The sequence below is a fragment of the Tamandua tetradactyla genome, chromosome 23 (genome assembly GCF_023851605.1).
Source record: "Tamandua tetradactyla isolate mTamTet1 chromosome 23, mTamTet1.pri, whole genome shotgun sequence".
NCBI classification, from domain to species: Eukaryota; Metazoa; Chordata; class Mammalia; order Pilosa; family Myrmecophagidae; genus Tamandua; species Tamandua tetradactyla.
In genome coordinates, this window is record NC_135349.1 from 11,029,170 (window position 1) to 11,048,817 (window position 19,648).

Consider the following 19,648-nt stretch of genomic DNA (forward strand, 5'->3'; position numbering starts at 1 on the left):
GCTGTTCATAAGGCACTGCCCAAGTGACCATAGGATCCAGCAGCTTTTCAGATGGTTCCAAAATTGGCCCTAAGGGAAAAGAGGCCACCTGCTTATGAATAGGATTGAGTAGCTCCTTGAATTCTCCTTGTTGCATGTTCCTCTACAAACAATTTCCATTGTATTTAGGAACGCTCCTAGGCACTTCCCTCCCTAATAGATCATTTCTCCAACCCAAGATATTGTGGATATTTCAGATTTCGAGATTATTTTATGTCCTTCAGTCATAGGGACCATTTCAGTGTCCAATAACAAGCTAATAATTATCTCTCAAATGGGAATTTTCTGGTTCAAAACTGTGATTGTCCTGGATAGCACTCCCAGTTTTTTGCCATAAGCCCCAGTCTACTGTTCACACAGGAACACTGTACAAAGAATTGCTGCCAGCACTCCAGCTTCTAATGTGTCACTAATTAAAGTGCAGTCTCTTTTTGTCCACCAGGTATCCTGAACTGTTTCAAATTCGCAAACTGTGTGGACTCTGCCAATCTTAAAGGTTCCCATTTAGCATATCCAATCAATATTGGCTGAAGGATAAATTTACATGCCTTGTATTTTATAATCCTTAATCAAGGATGTGTTCCCCAGTCAGACATAATATCCACTTCCATGATACATTCAGGTAAAGGAGACACAACCACTTCACATAAAGTCTGTTCAAACATTCCAGTTTTGATAAAAACTCCCATCTTAATCCCATCAATTACTGCATTTCCATATCCTGCACTGCCTTGAAGCCTGTGGCAGATGTATTTTCTGAAGATGGCCACAATATCTCCTGTCCCACATACTCTTCTTTCAATAGTAACTTGACACATCTCCCATCAAGTGATGGAGTATGTGTCTCTTCCCCTTGAACTTATGCAGGTCTTTGTGAGATTACCTTGACTAATTAAGGAGGACAAAAATGACACTATGGAACTTGCAAAGCTAGATAATAAGGCTAGATCATAAAAATGTCATTCACTTCCATCTTTCCCTCTTGGAATGTTTGTTTTTAGTACTAAGCTGTCATAATGGGAGGAAGTCCAAACTAGGCCATGCAGACAGACCACATGGAGAGGCCATGTGTCCCCACACACAGTTCAGCTAGGCTACCAGCTGCCAGTCAGCATCATTTACTAGATGTGTGATTAGACATGTGCCTAGATGATTACCATCAGTCACCCTCGACCTTTGAGTCTTCCTAGCTGAGGCCCCAAACATTATGGAGCAGAAACAAGCTGGTTCCAATGTGCCCTATCTGGATTCCTGATCCACAGAATCCAGGAAGTTAATAAAAATGATTATCTGATGCCAGTAAGTTTTGGATTGCTTTGCTGCGGCAAATAGTAAGTGAAACACTGTCTTTACTTGTGACTATTTAATGTTTGATTTCCCTGTTAAACTGAATGTTCCTGAAGGACTGATACTATGTGTATCTTAGTGTTCATTGCTGTATCCTGCAGGCCTCACCCTCTGGCAAATGACAGTTCTTCACTAGTAGTGTTTGGGGTTAACAGCTAATACTGTGCTGCTATAGATAAGCTGCAGGCTGCCCTCTAGTGGGAGATAGCATAATAAATGCTCGGAAAGAGCCTGTATCTCGGGAACAAAAAAGAATTGGAGTGGACCAATGGCCTTGTTGACTATAATTGGTGCTGACCATATAACCTGTCAGTTAATGTATTGATTTATTGAACAGACTAGCTAACCAACATGCATGCTTATGAGCTCTAACACATTAAGCCAAGCACTGCAGATGGTTTAAATCAGGGGTTGGCAAACTTTCTTAAAAGGCCAGATAGGAAATATTTTAGGCTTCTGGGCTAGACTGTCTCTGTCACAGCTGCTCAACTCTGCTATTGTAGTGAGAAAATGCCCACAGACAATAAATAACCGAATGGGTATAAATGTATGCCAATAAAATTTTATTTACAAAAACAGGTAGCCAGCTCGCAGGCCATTGTTGATCAATCTCTGATGTAAAACAATGACAATAGGGGATTTTCTTGTCAGGTTCACCAGTAATCTCCCAGTGCCAAATCCACTGGGCTCTTAAGAAAATATTTTTTTTAATTTAATTTGTTTGTATTTAAAACAAAACAAACACAAACATTCCTATTTTGATCATTGTGTTCTACACATATAATCAGTAATGAAAATATTTGTATTATGAAATTTTCCAACCTCAGAAATGTGCAGAAAATAATATAAAGTAATATAATAATATAATGTATCACCTAGTGAGATTTATGAAATATTTCTATTTTCCATGTTTCAGATCCTTAAAAATAATAACAGATACAAGTGATGTTCCTTTGCATACGCCATGTGATACCCTGCCCCTCTCCCTTTTCCTCTCTAGAAGTTACCAAAATGTTAAAGTTATGTGTTTTCTTCCTATATGTGCATTTATACTCAGAATACATAAGTAGTTATCCATATTAGATATATTATTGCTTAGTATTTGTAGTGGATTGAATCCTATTCCCCACAAAGGCATGCTCAAGTTCTAACCCTTGGTCCTATGGGTATGAACCCATTTGTATATAGGATCTTTGAAGATGTCATTAGTGAAGATGAGTCAGGATGTGGATGTGAACCCATTTGTAAATAGGACCTTTGAAGATTTTTTAATTTAAGGTGTGGCCCAACCAAATGAGGGTTGGCTTTAATCCTGATGTCTGGAGTCTTTATAAGCAGAGGAAATCTGGACACAGCCAGTAAATGGAAACCAGAGGAGACTCAAGAAGACAGATTGCCATGTGTTGGAGGCTTGCCAGAAAGCCATCTCCAGAATGCTACAGACTCTGTGGGAACACATGGCTGCCGATATCTTGATCTCAGACTTCTATCCTCCAAAAATGAGAAGATATATTATTACTGTTTAAGCCAACCAAAGTATGGTATTTGTTATAGCAGTACTGGCAAACTGAGACAGTATTTTTTAACTTTGAATATATCATTCTTACACTTTTGTTTTTTCACTCAACATTGTTTTTCAGACTTTTCCACATTGATAATGTGTACAGCATTAAATCTGTTTAATGGTAAGTACTTTCAGTGTCTAAGAAATCTTTACCTATCCCAAGGGCGCAAAGATTATCTCCTATGTTTTGTTTCAGAAATTTTATAGTTTTACCTTTTCATTTAGTTCTATGATCCATTTTGAAACTATTTTTGAGTGAGATAGGGGTTGTTCTAGTTTGCTAGCTGCTGGAATGTTATATACCAGAAACGGAATGGCTTTTAAAAAGGGGAATTTAATAAGTCACTAGTTTACAGTTTTAAGGCCGAGAAAATGTCCCAATTAAAACAAGTCTATAGAAATGTCCAATCTAAGGCATCCAGGAAAAGATACCTTGGTTCAAGAAGGCCGATGACGTTCAGGGTTTCTCTCTAAGCTGGAAGGGCACATGGCGAAGTTTGCTAGCTTTCTCTTCTGGCTTCTTGTATCATGAAGCTCCCTGGGAAGCATTTTTCTTCTTCATCTCCCAAAATCGCTGGCTGGTGTACTGTCTGCTTTGTGGTTCTGCAGCGTTCTCTGCTCTCTCAGAATCTCGTGGCTTTCTCTCTTGTTGTTCTCTAGCTTTTTCCAAAGTGCTTCTTCTTTTAAAGGATTCCAGTAAAACCAATCAAGACCCACCTGGAATGGGTGGAGACACATCTCCACCTAATCAAGTTTAATACCCGCACTTGATTGAGTCACATCTCCATGGAGATAAGCTAATTAAAGTTTCCAACATCCAGTACTGAATAGGGATTAGAAGAAACTGCTGCTCCCACAAAGTTGATTAGGATTAAAACATGGCTGTTCTAGGGTATATAAACCTTTTCAAACTGGTACAGGGGTCAAGATTCATTTTTCCCATGATATCAAGTGTAGTCATTTTACAGTATGTCCATAAATTCTTTGAGATCACTCCCTTCCTAAGGTGGAACCTAATTTCTCTCCTATTAAGTGTGGATTGTACTTAATGGCTTGATTTAACGAATAGAATGTGGCAGAAGTGATACTGTATGACTTCCAAGATTAGGACATAAAAGGTATCATGGCTTCCTCCTTGCTTGCTTGCTCTCTCCCCCTGGATCACTCTCTCTGGGAAAAGCCACCTGCTGTGTGATAAGGACACTCAAGCAACCCTGTAAAGAGGTCCATGTAGCAAGGGGCTGGGGCCTTCTACCAACAACCATGAGTGTGAAGTATTGTGGATGACCTCAAAGATCCTGAGCCAGAACCACCCAACCACACCACTTTCAAATTCCTGACCCACGGAAACTTAGATAATAAATATTTGTTGATGTAAGTCACTAAGTTTTGGGATAATAAGTCATGCAGTAATAGATAACATCTACATCTATACCAGCATCTAGTGTTCTAGATGTTATGTGTAGAAAAGACCATCCTTTCTCACTGAATTAAAATGATGCCAATATTATTATAACTTCATAGTAATTGTTGAAGTCCTCCAACCTTTTTTTTTTTCCTCCAAAGTTGATTTTACTATTCTGATTTCTTTGCATTTCCACATAAGTTTTAAATCAGCTTGCCAATTTCTAAAAAAAAGCTACTGGGATTTTGATTAGAGATGCATTGAATCTGTAGATAAATATGAGAACAATGGCCCAGTCTATGAACATGATATATATTTCCTTAAGATATTCTTTAGTTTCTCCAAAAATGTGTTGTTTTTAGTATAGGGTTCTTGAACATATTTCATTAAATGTGTCCCTAAGTATTTTATGTTTCTATGCTGTAATAATTGGTGATATGTATTGCATTTAAAACTTCAATACTTTATTGCTAGTACATAGAAATACAATTTATTTTTTATACTGACCTTGTTTTCTGTAATCTTGCTAAAGTCATTCATTAATTCTAGCATTTTGTGGATTATTTAGGATTTTCTATGAACACAACAATTTCATCTGAGAATGTAGAATATTTTTACTTTTGCCTTTCCAATCTCTGTGCCATTTTATTTCCTTTTCTTGCCTTATTGTTCTTGCAGTCTTCAACGGAGCAGGTGAGAGTAGGCATTCTTATTACCTTGTTTGTCTTTTTTGTCTTTTTTGTGTGTGTGTAATTTTAAGGGGCAAGACATCTGTCATTCCTCATGAAGTATGATGTTAGCTGTAGGGTTTATGGGGTTGAGGAAATTCTCTTCTATTCCTAATCTTCTTGGAGAGTTTTGTTTAAATCATGAACTGGTATTGAATTTTATTAAAAGCTTTCACTGCATCCTCTGCCTTTTAATTGGGATATTTAAACCATTCATACTTAATGTGATTATTGATATAGTTAAGTTTGATTCTATCAATTGCTATTTGATTTGTATTTGTCCCATATTTTATTTTTTTCTGTTTCTCTCTCTTTACAGTCTCTGAATTTTTTATAACATTTTATCTCCTTTATTAGCCTATTAGCTGTACCTCTTTGTTTTGTTATTTTAGTGTTTACTTTATTATACATCCTTAACTTATCACAGCCTACCTTCAAGTGATAGAATAAGAACCTTATAATAGTATACTTTCACTCCTGGCACTTATTATTACTGTTTTAATTTTAACATTGTAAACCCTATAATACATTGTTATTTTTAAAGTTTTGTCATTAATACATAATATAAAACTTGCCATTTTAACCATTTTTAAGAGTGTTTTTCAGAGGCATTAATTACATTTTAGTGTTACGCCACCATCACCACCATCCATTACCAAAACTCTTTCATCAGCCCAAACAAAAACTCAAGCCCATTAAGCAATAATGCCCCACTCCTCCTCCCCCAGGCTCTGGTAACCTCTAATTTATCTCCTTTCTGTCTATGAATTTGCTTATACTAGGTATTTCATAAAGACAGAATCATATATTTGTCCATTTGTCTCTGGCTTATTTCTTTTAGCATAATATATTCTGGTAACATGTATCAAAACATTACTTTTATGGCTGAACAGTATTCCATTGTATGGCTAGACCACATTTTTTTAATCCATTAATTAGTAGATGGAACTCGGGATGTCTCCTCCTTTGGCTATTGTAAATAATGCAGCTATAATGTTGGTGTATAACTATCTGAGTCTCTGTTTTCAATTCTTCTGCGTATATACCAACAGATAGAATTTCTGGATTAAATGGTAATCCTATGTTTAACTTTTTGCAGAACTGCCAAAAAGTTTTCTACAGGAGCTGCATCTTTTTCATTCTCACCAGCAGTTCAAAAGGGTTCAATTCTCTACATCCTCAGCTACACTGGTTATTTCCTGCTTTTATAATAGTCGCCTTCCTAGTGGATATGATGTAGTATCTCATTTGTGATTTTCACTTGCATTTCCCCAGTGACTAATGATCGTAAGCATCTTTTCATGTGCTCATTCAACATTTATAGATCTTCTTTGGAGAAATGTCTCTTCAAGTCCTTTGCTAATTTTTAAATTGGGTGGTTTGTCTTTTTGTTGTTAAATTGTTGGAATCCTTTATATATTCTGGATACTAGACCCTTATCAGATATATAATTTGCAACTATTTTCTACCATTCTGTAGGGTTTTTTTTTTTCACTTTCTTAATGGTGTCCTTTGCTGTCCAAATGCTTTAAATTTTGATGAAGTCCATTTATCTATTTTTTCTTTTGTTGCTTATGCTTTTGGTGTTTTAATATTCCATTTTTTAATCCACGGTCATGAAGATTTGCTCAATGTTTTCTTCTAAGAGTTGTATGGTTTTTGCTCTTATGTTTAGGTCCTTGATCCATTTTTGAGTTAATTTTTGTATAGGATGTGAGGTGTAGGGGTCCACTTTCATGGATATGTGGATCTCTAGCGGTCCCAGTATTATTTATTGAAGAGACTATCCTTTCTTCATTCAGTGGACTTGGCACCCTTGTCAAAAATCAGATGGCAGGTGGGCCACAGTGGCTCAGCAGGCAAGGACACTTGCCTGCCATGCCAGAGGACCCGGGTTCGATTCCCGGTGCCTGCCCATGTTAAAAAAAAAAAAAATCAGATGGCAAGGGCAGGCCACAGTAGCTCAGCAGGCAGAATTCTTGCCTGCCATGCCAGAAACCTGGGTTTAATTCCCAGTGCCTGCCCATGAAAAAAAAATCAGATGGCAGTAGATGTCTGGATTTATTTTTTAGACTGTACATTTTATTCTATATTCTATATGTCTGTCCTTATGTCAGCACTACACTGTTTTGATTACCATAGCTTTCTAGTACGTTTTCAAACTGGGAAGTTTAAGTCCTCCAACTTTGATCTTTTTCAAAATTGTTTAGTTAATGGCCCCTTGAAATGCCATATGAATTTGATGACTGGCTTTCATTTCTTAAAAAAAAAAAAAAACAAACAAAAAAAAAAACTGCTGGAACTTTTAAAGAGATTGCTTTGAATCTGTGTATTCTGAATGAGGTGGGTCATACCTTAACTGAAATAGCCTCATCAAAAGGTACTTACTTACAATGGGTTTACACCCACGGGAAAGGATTAACTTTAAGAAAACGTTTTTCTGTAGCACATACAGCTTCAAACCACTATACCAGCTCTTCAAATTTTCCTCTAGTGTTTGGTTCTCCTCACCCTACTTACCTTTCCTGAACAGTATATTCTACCCTCCTGATTTTTACTACTGTCATTTTGTTGATGACTCCTGTGTTGGTTTGAAAGGATGTATGTCCCCTAGAAAAGCCATGTTTTAATCAAAATCCCATTTTGTAGAGGCAGAATAATCATTGTTCAATACTGTATGTCTGAATCTGTAATTAAATCATCTCCCTAGAGATGTAACCCAATCAAGAGTGGTTGTTAAACTGGATTAGGTGATGACATGTCTCCACCCATTTGGATGGGTCTTGATTAGTTTTTGAAGTCCTATAAAAGAGGAAACATTTTGGAGGAGAGCGATTCAGAGAAAACAGAGCAGAACAACACAACCACGAGAAGCAGAGCCCACCAGGCAGCAACATTTGGAGATGAAGAAGGAAAATGCCTCCTAGGGAGCTTCATGAAACAGGAAGCCAGGAGAGAAAGCTAGCAGATGACGCCATGTTTGCCATGTGCCTTTTCAGCTGAGAGAGAAACCCTGACTATGTTCACCATGTGCCTTCTCACTTGAGAGAGACCCTGAACTTCATCAGCCTCATTGCACCAAGGTATCTTTCCCTGGATGCCTTAGATTGGACATTTCAATAGACTTGTTTTAATTGGGACATTTTCTTGGCCTTAGAACTGTAAACTTGCAACTTATTAAATTCCTCTTTTAAAAAGCCATTCCATTTCTGGTATATTGCATTCTGGCAGCTAGCAAACTAAAACAATTCCCAAATCTATAATTCTAGCCCGAACCTTTCCCTTGGGCTTCTGACTTAAATATTTAACAGTCTTCTGGGCATTTCCTTTATACCTTTTTATACCTAGTAAACTCTTTATCCTTTGTCAAACCTTTGTTTAGATGTTGTTTCTGAAGACTTTTTAAATCTGAACCCTAGAAATATTTTTAATTGAATAAATAAACTCTTATGTGCCCACAGCATCTTCAGAATGGACTGCTCCAGACAAATAATTAGGGTCTGTTTTTGCTTCAAATCTATAACATTAACATATATGGTTAGCATTATCTTGTGATCTTAACCAGGAGTATGCATTAGAATCACATGGAGAGGCTTTCAAGTATTTTCTTTCCTTGGCTGTGCCCATTAATACTCCATTGAAGTATATCTAGGGAATTAAACAGCTTGGTGGGAGAGATGGAAAACCCTTAAGAGCTTCTTTCTGATTACTAGTTTGGTTTTCCAAAGTCTTCTGATACTAGGAAAAGGGTGCCTGGAATTGTTGATATGAATATTGTAGATACTAGAAAGGACAAATCAGTATGTTGGTCTCTTTGTTGATACAGTTGTTTCTTGTGAGTTTGGTTAATGTGAGGCAAGTTTCTCTCTTCTTTATCCCTTCCATTCCTCTAGGGCGGTGACCATTTCACCTAGGTAGAGCCACTGAGGCTGTCTTGGTGGTTTACCACTTGGTCTTATCTTTCCACCTACAGTACAGTATGCAAGGCAATTGAGGGAATCAAAGTATACTTCATTAGATTTCTTGGTCACCATGGAGTTAGAACAAAGATCTTTGGGGAATATTCCTAACAGGTGGCCAGTTGGATTATTTTTCTCTACTGAAGGGATATTTCTATTTTGAGAATGGATCCAGCAGTATAAAATTAAAAGTTCCAGTCTCATCAGCTACTACTCATAGCTTCTCAAGGTTTTATCCTGATCCAAACTGTGGACTTGATAACATCTGCAGGTGGCTAACCTCTCTTATTTTTTGTTGTCTTTAACTAGCTTTGGTTTCAGAGATTGTTGCTTTTCCTTATGTGGTTAATTCTGGCAGTTTACCTTGTTTGGACTCAAGTTGACTACCAGCCATCGAACCCTAGAACCCATGGAGTTTCTAGGGGATCTTGGGAGCATCTACATTCCTAATGATCTATTGGAATATAAAGAGCAGTGGTCATGTATTGTGTTGAAGGGTAATGTACTAGAAATTTGGGGGTGTTTTCCATGTTATTAATTTACTGTGTAGTATTGGGTAAGTGATGTTACTTCCCCGAATTGGGCTTCCTCCTCTATAATTGAGCTAGACATTTTAAAGCAACCCAGCCCAAACTCCTTTCTTTTCAAATAAAGTCTTATGTGAAATCCCAACATACTAAACAGATAAAAGCAGAGTTGTCCTGGCAACAGGATTGGGAGGCGATGGAACCCCAAGTGCTCTTCTCACCTCTCCAAGGCGCATCTTTGCTGAGCCCTGTCTACCTTTCCAAACTCCTCATTTCCCCAAGCACTCTGACGTCCGCCAAACTACTAGTTGGAGACTCTTGGATCATGCTCCTTTCCACATTTGTGTCTCTGCACAATGCTCTTTCCTCTGCCGTGAACCCCACTTAACCAGCACTTTTAGCTGAAATAGTACCTTCCCCTTCCTTATTTTTTGTGCCTCTTTATCACCCTTAACACATTAAATTGTAATTTTCTGTGTATACATCTTTCCTATTAAGCTAAGGACTTAAACTTCCTTTTTATGCATATTAATAATGAAATGAATAAATTAATGGATGAATGGTAGGTTATGCTGAAGAAGTTGAGATAAGACAGAGTCTGGATGGGCAGACCACCAATTTTTTTAAAACCAGCTTTATTATCACATACCATACAATTCACTCACTTGAAGTGAGTTGTTATTCAGTATCTTTTTAGTATATTCACAGGGTTGTGCAACCACCACCACAATCTAAGGTAAACCATTTTTGTCCCCCGCCCAAAGAAATCCTTTACCCATTGGCAGTCACTCTCCATTGTTTCCCACCTCGATTTCCCAGCCCTGATTTACTTTCAGACCACGAAATTTAGTATCGGTAAGTTGATCACAAATCCTCAAAATCTACTCCTGATGTTCGGACCATGATTAAAACTTAATAAGTAAGTGTCCTGCTTTATCAGGTGGTACTGGAGAAACGCAAATTCAGGGCCTGAAGCAGCAGCCCTGGGGGTTCTTTGATCCGGTACTTACTAGAATTAGATGCATATTTAACAAAGGAGGTTGGTTTGAACTTACTTTTCATTCTTGCTGTTGGCGTGCCCTTTAGCAGTTTATACTGTAGCAGAAAACGGTAACTGAAAAACTTACAACCTCTGTTAGCAATTGTGAAAAGTTCCCGGTAGCAATCTGGAGGAGTGTTTGGCCTCTGGAGAATGTGACGGATTAAATAATTATGTGAGAAGTCATTCAGAAGCTTTCGCGTGCTTTTCTTTTTAACAAAATTCTTCCACGGGAACGCCTTTGGGTAGATTCACGGGAAAGCTCAGGAATCAGACTTGAATTTTTTAAGGAAGAATGCCACTTTCCGACTCGGGTCCGGAGCTCACTCATCGCCAAGCAATCTCTTTTCGCCTTCTGGTCGCGGGCTGAGTCGCGCGCGTAGTGACGTATCAGGCGCGCACTAACGCGCGCGCGGCGCGGTGCACGCTGGGATATTTAAGTCCTTTCCGCGGCGCGGAGCCGCGATGTCGCCGGCGGCTGCGGCGGCTGGAGGAGGCGACCGGCGGCGGCCGATAGCGAGTGTCAGGGCCGGCCGGGGCCGGGGTTGGGGCTGCGGCCGGCCGGCCGGGGCGGCGCTTCTTGGACTGTCGCTGCTTGGCCTCGTGCTGTGCCTGGTGCCGGCGGCGGCTGCGCTGGCCTGGCTGGCGGTGGGAGCTACCGCGGCCTGGTGGGGACTGAGCCGCGAGCCCCGACGCTCGCGCGCCTTTTCCTTGCCGGTTCGGAACTCGCGGCGGCAACGAACACTGCTCACTTCGCCTCCGGCCAAGGCGGCAGTAAACGGAAATCTCCTGGAGCCGCGGACCCTGCTCGAAGGACCGGATCCCGCTGAACTGCTCCTCATGGACAGTTATCTGGGCAAGCCTGGCCCCCCGCAGCCTTCCCCCGCTCTGGAGAACCGAGACCTGCGAGAAAGGCTTGGCCGCCGCCCACCGGCCCGTAGCCCGCAGCCTGTTCGCCCTGTCCACGCCTCTCTATCTTCACCTCTTTTCCGGCCCTCTACGAGGCTGTCCCGCCGGTAAGATGTACTGATCTTCGCCAATTCTCAGCTGTGTAGATTGGCTTTAAATTGAAGACTTCACTTTTAAATCAGATATGATTGTTTTCCTTAGGTCCACAGTATATTTTGTGTGATTTTGTCATCTCAAACGCTTTTGGTGTGTCAACCGTCTCCTCTCCCCTTTGATGCCAAAGCTAGTCTCCCTTCCAATTCCTAAAGCTACCTTAATTTTAGTGCAGTTTAGGTTTAGCAGAATACTTGATAAAATCCTATGAAAATATCTCTGCTTTGGGAGAAAAGACTTTTTCTTTCAAGTTCAGTCGCATAATATATTTGCTAAATTTTGTCTCTAGATCAGTAGGAAAATTATCATTAATTAGCAATTAATTGGAGGTTTTTCCAGAAAATAAACTGATTGACTGATGAAGATGGTCAAATTAAAAAGACCTTTTTATTTAGTCCACAGCTGAGTGGTAATAGAACAATGAAAAAATTCTTGATAAACACATTTTTATGAGAAGATGAAAGTTTAAGTGTGGAAAGGATTTACGGTGTTTGACTTTGGATGTATATTATTGAAGTTTTAGCATAAAAGATTCAAGGATTCTTGAAAAGTTCTTTCCCATACACCCCTGATACACATTTTTTTTTCCCATTGAAAAATGGAGAACCTTTCCCTCTCATATTGTTAAGCCTGTTGAGACAGCTGGACAGCAGCTGCCACTTTCTGCCATTAGATGGAATGGGAGAAAGTTGCCATAAAAATACTTGGCTCTCTGTTGCTGAAATTTAATTTAAGCTGTCTGGAAAAATGTCTGAATCCACATGGTTCTTTTGCTATTTAACTATTCTGACATTTTTTTAAGCTTCTTTGATGTGTCTCCCATTCTCTGCAGGGATTATGGGACTGTATCAAATCATTTTGTAATAACACCTCGAAGACGATATCCAATCCAGCAGGCCCATTATTCCTTTCTGGGGGTACTTCCCACAGTGTGCTGGAATGGTTATCACAAGAAGGCTGTGCTTTCGCCTCGTAATTCCAAGATGGTGTGCAGTCCAGTGACAGTGAGGATCGCTCCTCCCGATAGCAAATTGATTCGTTCTCCAATGTGAGTATTATCATTGAAAGAATAGATTGCCCTTTGTGTCCATTTTATTCTTCTACAGTTGTTCCTCTGACAAAACTGTAAAGTAAAAAGAGAAACTAGCTGCTTGTTTGAATGAGAAATCCCAAATTCTAGTCATTGAATCTTATTTTATTTTTCATTGTTTTGCCTTTGACAATAGATTTAATTGCTGAGGACAATTTCTGTGAGTTTATAAAGTATGTTTTTGTTTGCTAGGTTAGCTTCTGATTTCTAATGATTTAGGTCTCTGCTAAATGGTGTGGTAATTAAAACATCTTAAAGCTAGAGTCTTGTCTTTCATTGCAGACCAGATCAGATAATCAGCTCAACACTGTCATCATCATCAGGTAAAACACCAGACCCATGTGCAAAGGAGACTGTACTAAGTGCCCTCAAAGAGAGGAAGAAAAGGACAGTGGAGGAAGAAGAACAACTATTCACTGATGGTCAGGAAAATAAAAGAAGGTAACAGGCCCAGCAGGGTACTAAATAGGCCTGCCTGGAGGAGGGACTTTATAGAAATATAGATCATTCCCAAAAAAGACTCAAAGGCCAACTCCAGTTTGAGCTATTTGGGCTTTCCTGAAAGAGTCTGGTATAATAAAAAGGACTTTATTGCTATTTGTTTCTTAAGTCACAGAGTACATAAATTTTATTATTTACTTTTTCTGTAAATACTGGAGATAGCCAACAACTATTAGCCATATCAGTCTCATATATATTTTTTTACAAGTGTGTTAAATTTTATTTTTGAGAGAAAATGCTCAGTCTTCCCCTCACAATCTTGTGGTGTTTAATTATTTGGGGAGCCACCAATTTAAATGTCATAACTGTGCCAAAGGAAATGCTTAGCAAAGGAAAGTAAAGGCTAGAATATGGTAATTATCAGTAACAAGAGTAAAACCCTTTGAATTATTTAGTTTATTTGATAACTTAATGGCATAAACAGTCTGTTTCCTAAGTGTAGGAAGAAAGGAAGTTGAAATGACTAGTTAGGATGTAAAACTACCTGTGGCTGACCAAAAAAGAATCCATTCATTGTTAATTCAACAGCTATTTATCGAGACCCATTATGTGTCAGGTCCTGTTCTAGGGATTATGGGTAGTGCAGTGAACAGGACAAAAGTACCATCCTCATGTCTTTGAGGGAGACAGACAATTAAAATACAGGTGATAATAAAATAAATAAGGCGATTGTTTTAGTTTCTTAAGCTACTCAAAGCAGATATCATGAAATGGGTCAGGTTAAATGATGGGAATTTTTTTGCCCCCAGTTATGAGGCCAGGAAAATGTCCAGATCAAGGCATCATCAAAATGATGCTTTCTTCTAAAGGCCGGCTACTGGTCTCCAATTTCTTCGAGGTTTTGTTGATTTCAACTTCTTCCTTCTGTAGTTTCTTCCCTCTGTCTGAATTTCACTCCACTGTAAGGATTCCAGCAATAGGAGTAAGACCCATCCTGGTTGCAGTGGGTCAAACATTAACTGAAGTAACCTCATCAAAAGGTATTACGTATAGTGAGTTCACACCCACAGAAATGGAGTAACTAAGAATATGTTTTTCTGTAGTATGTACAGCTTCAAACCACCACAGTGACTATAGATTTATAAGTGTATTGAGGGTGGAAAACTGAAAAACAGGATGATATAAATGATATAACATAAGAAAAGGGGGCTTTTTTTGTATAAGGTGGAAAGGGAAAGGCTGTCTGAGAAGATATTAGAGCCACACTTGAAAAATATAGCCACTGTCCCCATAATCCTAGAACGGATTGTACATATCGGACAGTTTCCAAAGTTAACCAGCTTTGATACTGTGGATGACAGAATTAAGTAGGAGAAATCCTAATAAATGGAAATATGTTTATGTAATATAGAAAAACAGGGTTTTTTTCTATATTGCATAATAACAACAGGGACTATTCTCACATCCCAAATAGATTTCCTAAGTTCTTCAGGGAGGTAATTTTCTTGATCCTGGTGAGCTTATAACTCAGGATTCTTTATTATCTTTCCTGTATTTGGAATAAGCAGTGATCACGTGAATTGGATCTGTGTGAGATGCAAAGTTTTTCCCTGACAGACCTGGCATATTAACCTTTGAAGCACTGGGAGATAGGTGGGCTGGTCTCTAAAGGTTTTCTTTTGTTTTGTTTTTCCAATTTGTTGGTGGTAGGATGTAAAATTTGTGATAGTAGCACTTTGGTGTAAAGTTAGCAAATGAATTGTTAACACATGAAAAGTTCAGAAAGTCTTGAAGTATTTCATGCTTTCCTTATTATCAGAACAATCTTAGGGTAAATTTACCTTTTGGGATCTTAGGGATTTGAAGCACCCTTTTTCTTTTCTCACATGGAACACATGCTGCTTAGATAGTGTAAGATTCCAGGAAAATGAGAATATGCTCTAAGAAAAAATGTTATTTCATTTCATTGAGAATTTTTGAATTTGTCACAGACGCCATGATAGCAGTGGGAGTGGACATTCAGCGTTTGAGCCCCTGGTGGCCAATGGAGTCCCAGCTTCTTTTGTTCCTAAGTAAGTGAGAGTCCGTGTGATGAGATATGGACTGTTTGGGAAAAGGCCATTATCAGAGTTGTTGCCCTGTAGATTTTCCTCTTTGCTTTTTTGCATTGCTTTGTTCGTTCAGGTTCTGATGTGCTTTCTGTAATTATAGATTAATGGACACTTTCTAGAATATATACATGAAATCATACCTATAATCTTTAAATATTTGGCTTTCCCTTACTTTGTCAGAAAAATATTGCTGAATTGTTAACAAAATTAGAGCAGATCTTCTTCCCTTCAGTTGTATTAAAAAAGTGCCATGAGCAGATTATATGATGCCTTAAAAGAATGTTGCTTTCCAGAGCACAGCTGTTGATTTTTTTTTCGCTTTTATTAGACCTGGGTCTTTGAAGAGAGGTCTCAATTCCCAGAGCTCAGATGACCACTTGAATAAGAGATCCCGCACCTCTTCCATGAGCTCCTTGACTAGCACGTACGCAGGTGGTATCCCAAGCTCCAGCCGCAATGCCATTACCAGTTCCTACAGCTCCACGCGAGGTTTCTCTCAGGTACAGTAGCTCTTCTGGTGTGGGGTAAGTGAATTCCCAGGGTTGAACTGGATAGGCCATAACTAATTGATTAATATTTACTAACCAAACATTCGAATAGTTTCTGAGCTAACAGAAGATACAAACTCTTGAATGATATCTAAAGTCCGGAAGCAAAGCAGTTCACATATGAAAATCTGACATAGGACAGAGCTATGCTTATGGATAAATGGACAAAGGATGAACAGGTCAACAAATGGTAAAAGGTAGATTGAGGCTGGATTGCATTGGGTGCTAAAAGAAATGTATCCTATAGGCAGTATGGATTTAGTGAAAGTTTTTTGAATAGGAAGTTGTAATTCTGTCTTAGAAAAAGGATGTAGTATAGTGTAGTGAATAGCAAGCTTTGCTGCCAAACAGACTGGGGTTCAAACCTTTGCTCTGATACTAAGTAGATACTTAGTTTGCGGGCAAGTTACTTAACCTCCCTTTCCTCCCCACTCCTCCATCTCTGAAAGATTGTTGTAAGAATTAGAGGTAGTTTGAAAAGCACCCATATCAGTGCCTATCAGTAAGAGCTTTCAGCTCTTCTGGATATGTACCAAGTATTGGTATTGCCGGGTCATAGGGCAACTCCCATATATCATGGGAGAATATTCACTGGCTATTCTCCTATGTCTGTTTATTGAAAAGACTCTTCTGACCCAGTTCTGTGATTTGGGGGACTTATCAAAGATCAGTTGACCATAGATTTGGTCGCCTATCTCTGTATTCTTGATTTGATTCCATTGGTCAATACTTCTATCTTTGTGCCAGTACCATGCTGTTTCGACCACTGTGGCGTTATAGTAAGCTTTAAAGTCAGGAAGTGTTAGTCCTCCCACTTCGCTCATCGTTTTTAGGATCTCTTTAGCTATTCAAGGTCTCTTTCCCTTCCAGATAAATTTAATAACTAGCTTTTCCAAGTCTTCAAAGAAGGTTGCTGGAATTTTTATTGGTTTTGCATTGAATCTGTAGATCAGTTTGTATAAACCTACATTTTTTAAGCCGGTGTCTGCTCTGACCTTTCCAAATAGCTGTCCCTACTTGTTCTTAATCTGAGCATAACATACAACTGGTACTGATGTGGGTTTTGCTCAAGCTCATTCTGGACCTTGGTACTAGTCTCTGTTTTTTTTTTTTACATGGACAGGCACCGGGAATCAAACCTGGGTCCTCTGGCATGGCAGGCAAGCGTTCTTACCTGCTGAGCCACCGTGGCCTGCCCTGGTACTAGTCTTATAGAGCTCTGTCCTACTGTTTTTAACACCTGTCTTTGGCTTTAGGCCCTCGTTTCCTCTTTCAGACTCTCATTAAGGATTGTTGTCTCTCTGTTCGTGCTTGTATGATACAACCATTGCTAGAAGTCACTAGAAGCTTTTCAGTAGGGAAAAATGTCTAAGGGGATAGTATCTTTGTAATCAGGCAAAAGACTTATGAAAACATTTGTAGAGTGCTTCCTGCATATCAGTTACCTTGCTACTAAGCCCTTTTGAAGGATGCAGACATGGAACAGACCACCTGTGCTATCCAAGGACATTGCCTGGTAGAAGAGATAATGATAAGTATCATACATTTCTTAGAGCATTCCATTACTTTTTAGACTTTTTTTTTCCTTCTGTAATTAATACTGGCAATTGACTTTCTTTTGGGTAAACTTTTTTTTTTTTAATACATACACACAAAAACTACACTTTTCATCACCTAGAAAGATTCTTTTTATGCAGTGATGAATAGAAAACCACAAAATTATGTTGAGGGTGAGGTGCCAAATTATCAACTGGGCTGTCATGCTATTTTTTGTCTGACTTTTAGCTATGGAAGAGAAGTGGTCCCAGTTCATCACCTTTCTCTAGCCGCGCCTCATCTCGCTCCCAAACACCAGAGAGGCCAGCAAAGAAAATAAGGTAATTAGCATTCTCCTTCATTTATTATTTGCTATATGGACTAGTGGGAGACTAGGAAAGGATGGATAGTTACTTAGCTCTTAGGGTTTGTGCTACTCTGATTTGGAGAATCAGAAAAAGTAAAATCTAGGAGAAAGACAGTGAAGCATCCTCTTGAATTGCTTTTATCTCTCAACACCTAAAGGTTCCATGAGCTACCTCCCTTCACCTTTGTAGGAATTTTTTTTTAATTTCTTTTAACTCATGTCTGCTTATTTTTTATCCCCATGTACTTAGATGTGAAATCATGGTTGTTCTAGGCTTTAGACACTTGGTAGTTAGAAGGTACAAGAAGTTATCCGGTAATTTCATCCAGAAGCTTTTGTGAGCTTAATTTTGTGTTTCTCCTTACAGAGAAGAGGAGCTTTATCATTCTAGTTCTTCAACTCCATTGATAACAGACAAGGAATCCCAGGGAGAAAAAGGTAAGTTTCTGAATGAGCAAGAGTGGTGTGTGATTGTGGTGATAAAAGTGTTTATGGAGGAGGCAATCTAATATGTACTCAAAAGACATGTATAGAGTCTTACTGTGATCCAGGGCATGGTGGATGCAGAGATAGAAGTTCCTGTCCTCCAGAAGCTTATAGTTTGATAAGAGAGAAAAGTGACGTAGACAAGTGCTGTATAACATGATAACCATGGGATGGAGATCAGCTAAGTTTGAGGTATCTGTGAGCAAGCCAGTAATTATTGTCCAGTAAGCAACTGTATGTGTGCTTTTGGAGCAATTACCTCTTTTTTTAACTTTTTTTTATTAATTAAAAAAAATTAACAAACAAAACATTTAGATATCATTCCATTCTACATATATAATCAGTAATTCTTAATATCATCACATAGTTGCATATTCATCATTTCTTTGTACATTTGCATCGATTTAGAAAAAGAAATAAAATGATAATATAGAAAAAAAAGACTATACATACCATACCCCTTACCCCTCGCTTTCATTTACCACTAGCATTTCAAACTGAATTTATTTTAGCATTTGTTCCCCTTATTATTTATTTTTATTCCATATGTTCTACTCTTCTGTTGATATAGTAGCTAAAAGGAGCATCAGACATAAGGTTTTCACATTCACAGAGTCTCATTGTGAGAGCTATATCATTGTTCAATCATCATCAAGAAACATGGCTACTGGAACACAGCACTACATTTTCAGGCAGTTCCCTCCAGCCTCTCCACTACATCTTGAACAACAAGGTGATATCTATTTAATGCGTAAGAATAACCTCCAGGATAACCTCTCTACTCTGTTTGGAATCTCTCAGCCATTGACACTTTGTCTCATTTTACTCTTCTCCCTTTTGGTCGAGAAGTTTCTCTCAATCCCTTGATGTTAATTCTCAGCTCATTCTAGGGTTTTCCTCAGTCCCTTGATGCTGAGTCTCAGCTCATTCCAGGATCTCTGTCCCACATTACCAGGAAGGTCCACACCCCTGGGAGTCATGTCCCACGCAGAGAGGGGGAGCAAGTACCTCTTTATATCCACCTGACTATTAGAAATAATCTTACAACACCATCCGGGAGCCCAAACCATGGAAGATAGAAACTTCATCTTTTCAAGATACCCAGTGAAACTCAGTGTTAAAAACCAGATGGAAATAAATTAAAACAAAAAACAGGTGGGTAGACAAAACTATTCATTTCTGGGAGAGGAGTCTATATTTCTTTCTCTAGTTGCAGATACAACCACATGGAAGAAACAAAACTTGTGGAGTTCCCCGTGTTCACCCAGCAGCTCTGGGCAGCGGAAGCGGAAGATTCAGCTGCTGCCCTCTAGGCGAGGGGACCAGCTGACCTTGGTATGGCCTTTTCCGTCTACCCACTCCCACCCCAGTTTCTCCTTCCCAAACCTAAACTAAGCTT

General features: G+C 38.9%; 1 protein-coding gene across 6 annotated transcripts in view; it reads left to right on the top strand.

Moving 5' to 3' along the window:
* POM121C (POM121 transmembrane nucleoporin C) overlaps nt 1-19,648 on the top strand; it is a 32,556-nt gene that overhangs the window by 5,753 nt on the left and 7,155 nt on the right. Inside the window, exons 2-9 of one of the 6 annotated variants that reach the window (XM_077140914.1) lie at nt 3,027-3,071; nt 12,503-12,718; nt 13,043-13,201; nt 15,193-15,273; nt 15,641-15,812; nt 17,646-17,737; nt 18,131-18,201; nt 19,460-19,584. In XM_077140914.1, coding sequence (XP_076997029.1) covers nt 12,654-12,718; nt 13,043-13,201; nt 15,193-15,273; nt 15,641-15,812; nt 17,646-17,737; nt 18,131-18,201; nt 19,460-19,584 — 765 coding nt within the window. In that variant the 5' untranslated portion in view covers nt 3,027-3,071; nt 12,503-12,653. Of the gene's footprint in view, nt 1-3,026; nt 3,072-11,065; nt 11,625-12,502; nt 12,719-13,042; nt 13,202-15,192; nt 15,274-15,640; nt 15,813-17,645; nt 17,738-18,130; nt 18,202-19,459; nt 19,585-19,648 lie in introns of those variants that run through there. The other 5 variants (XM_077140911.1, XM_077140912.1, XM_077140917.1 and 2 more) reach the window with 5 other exon arrangements.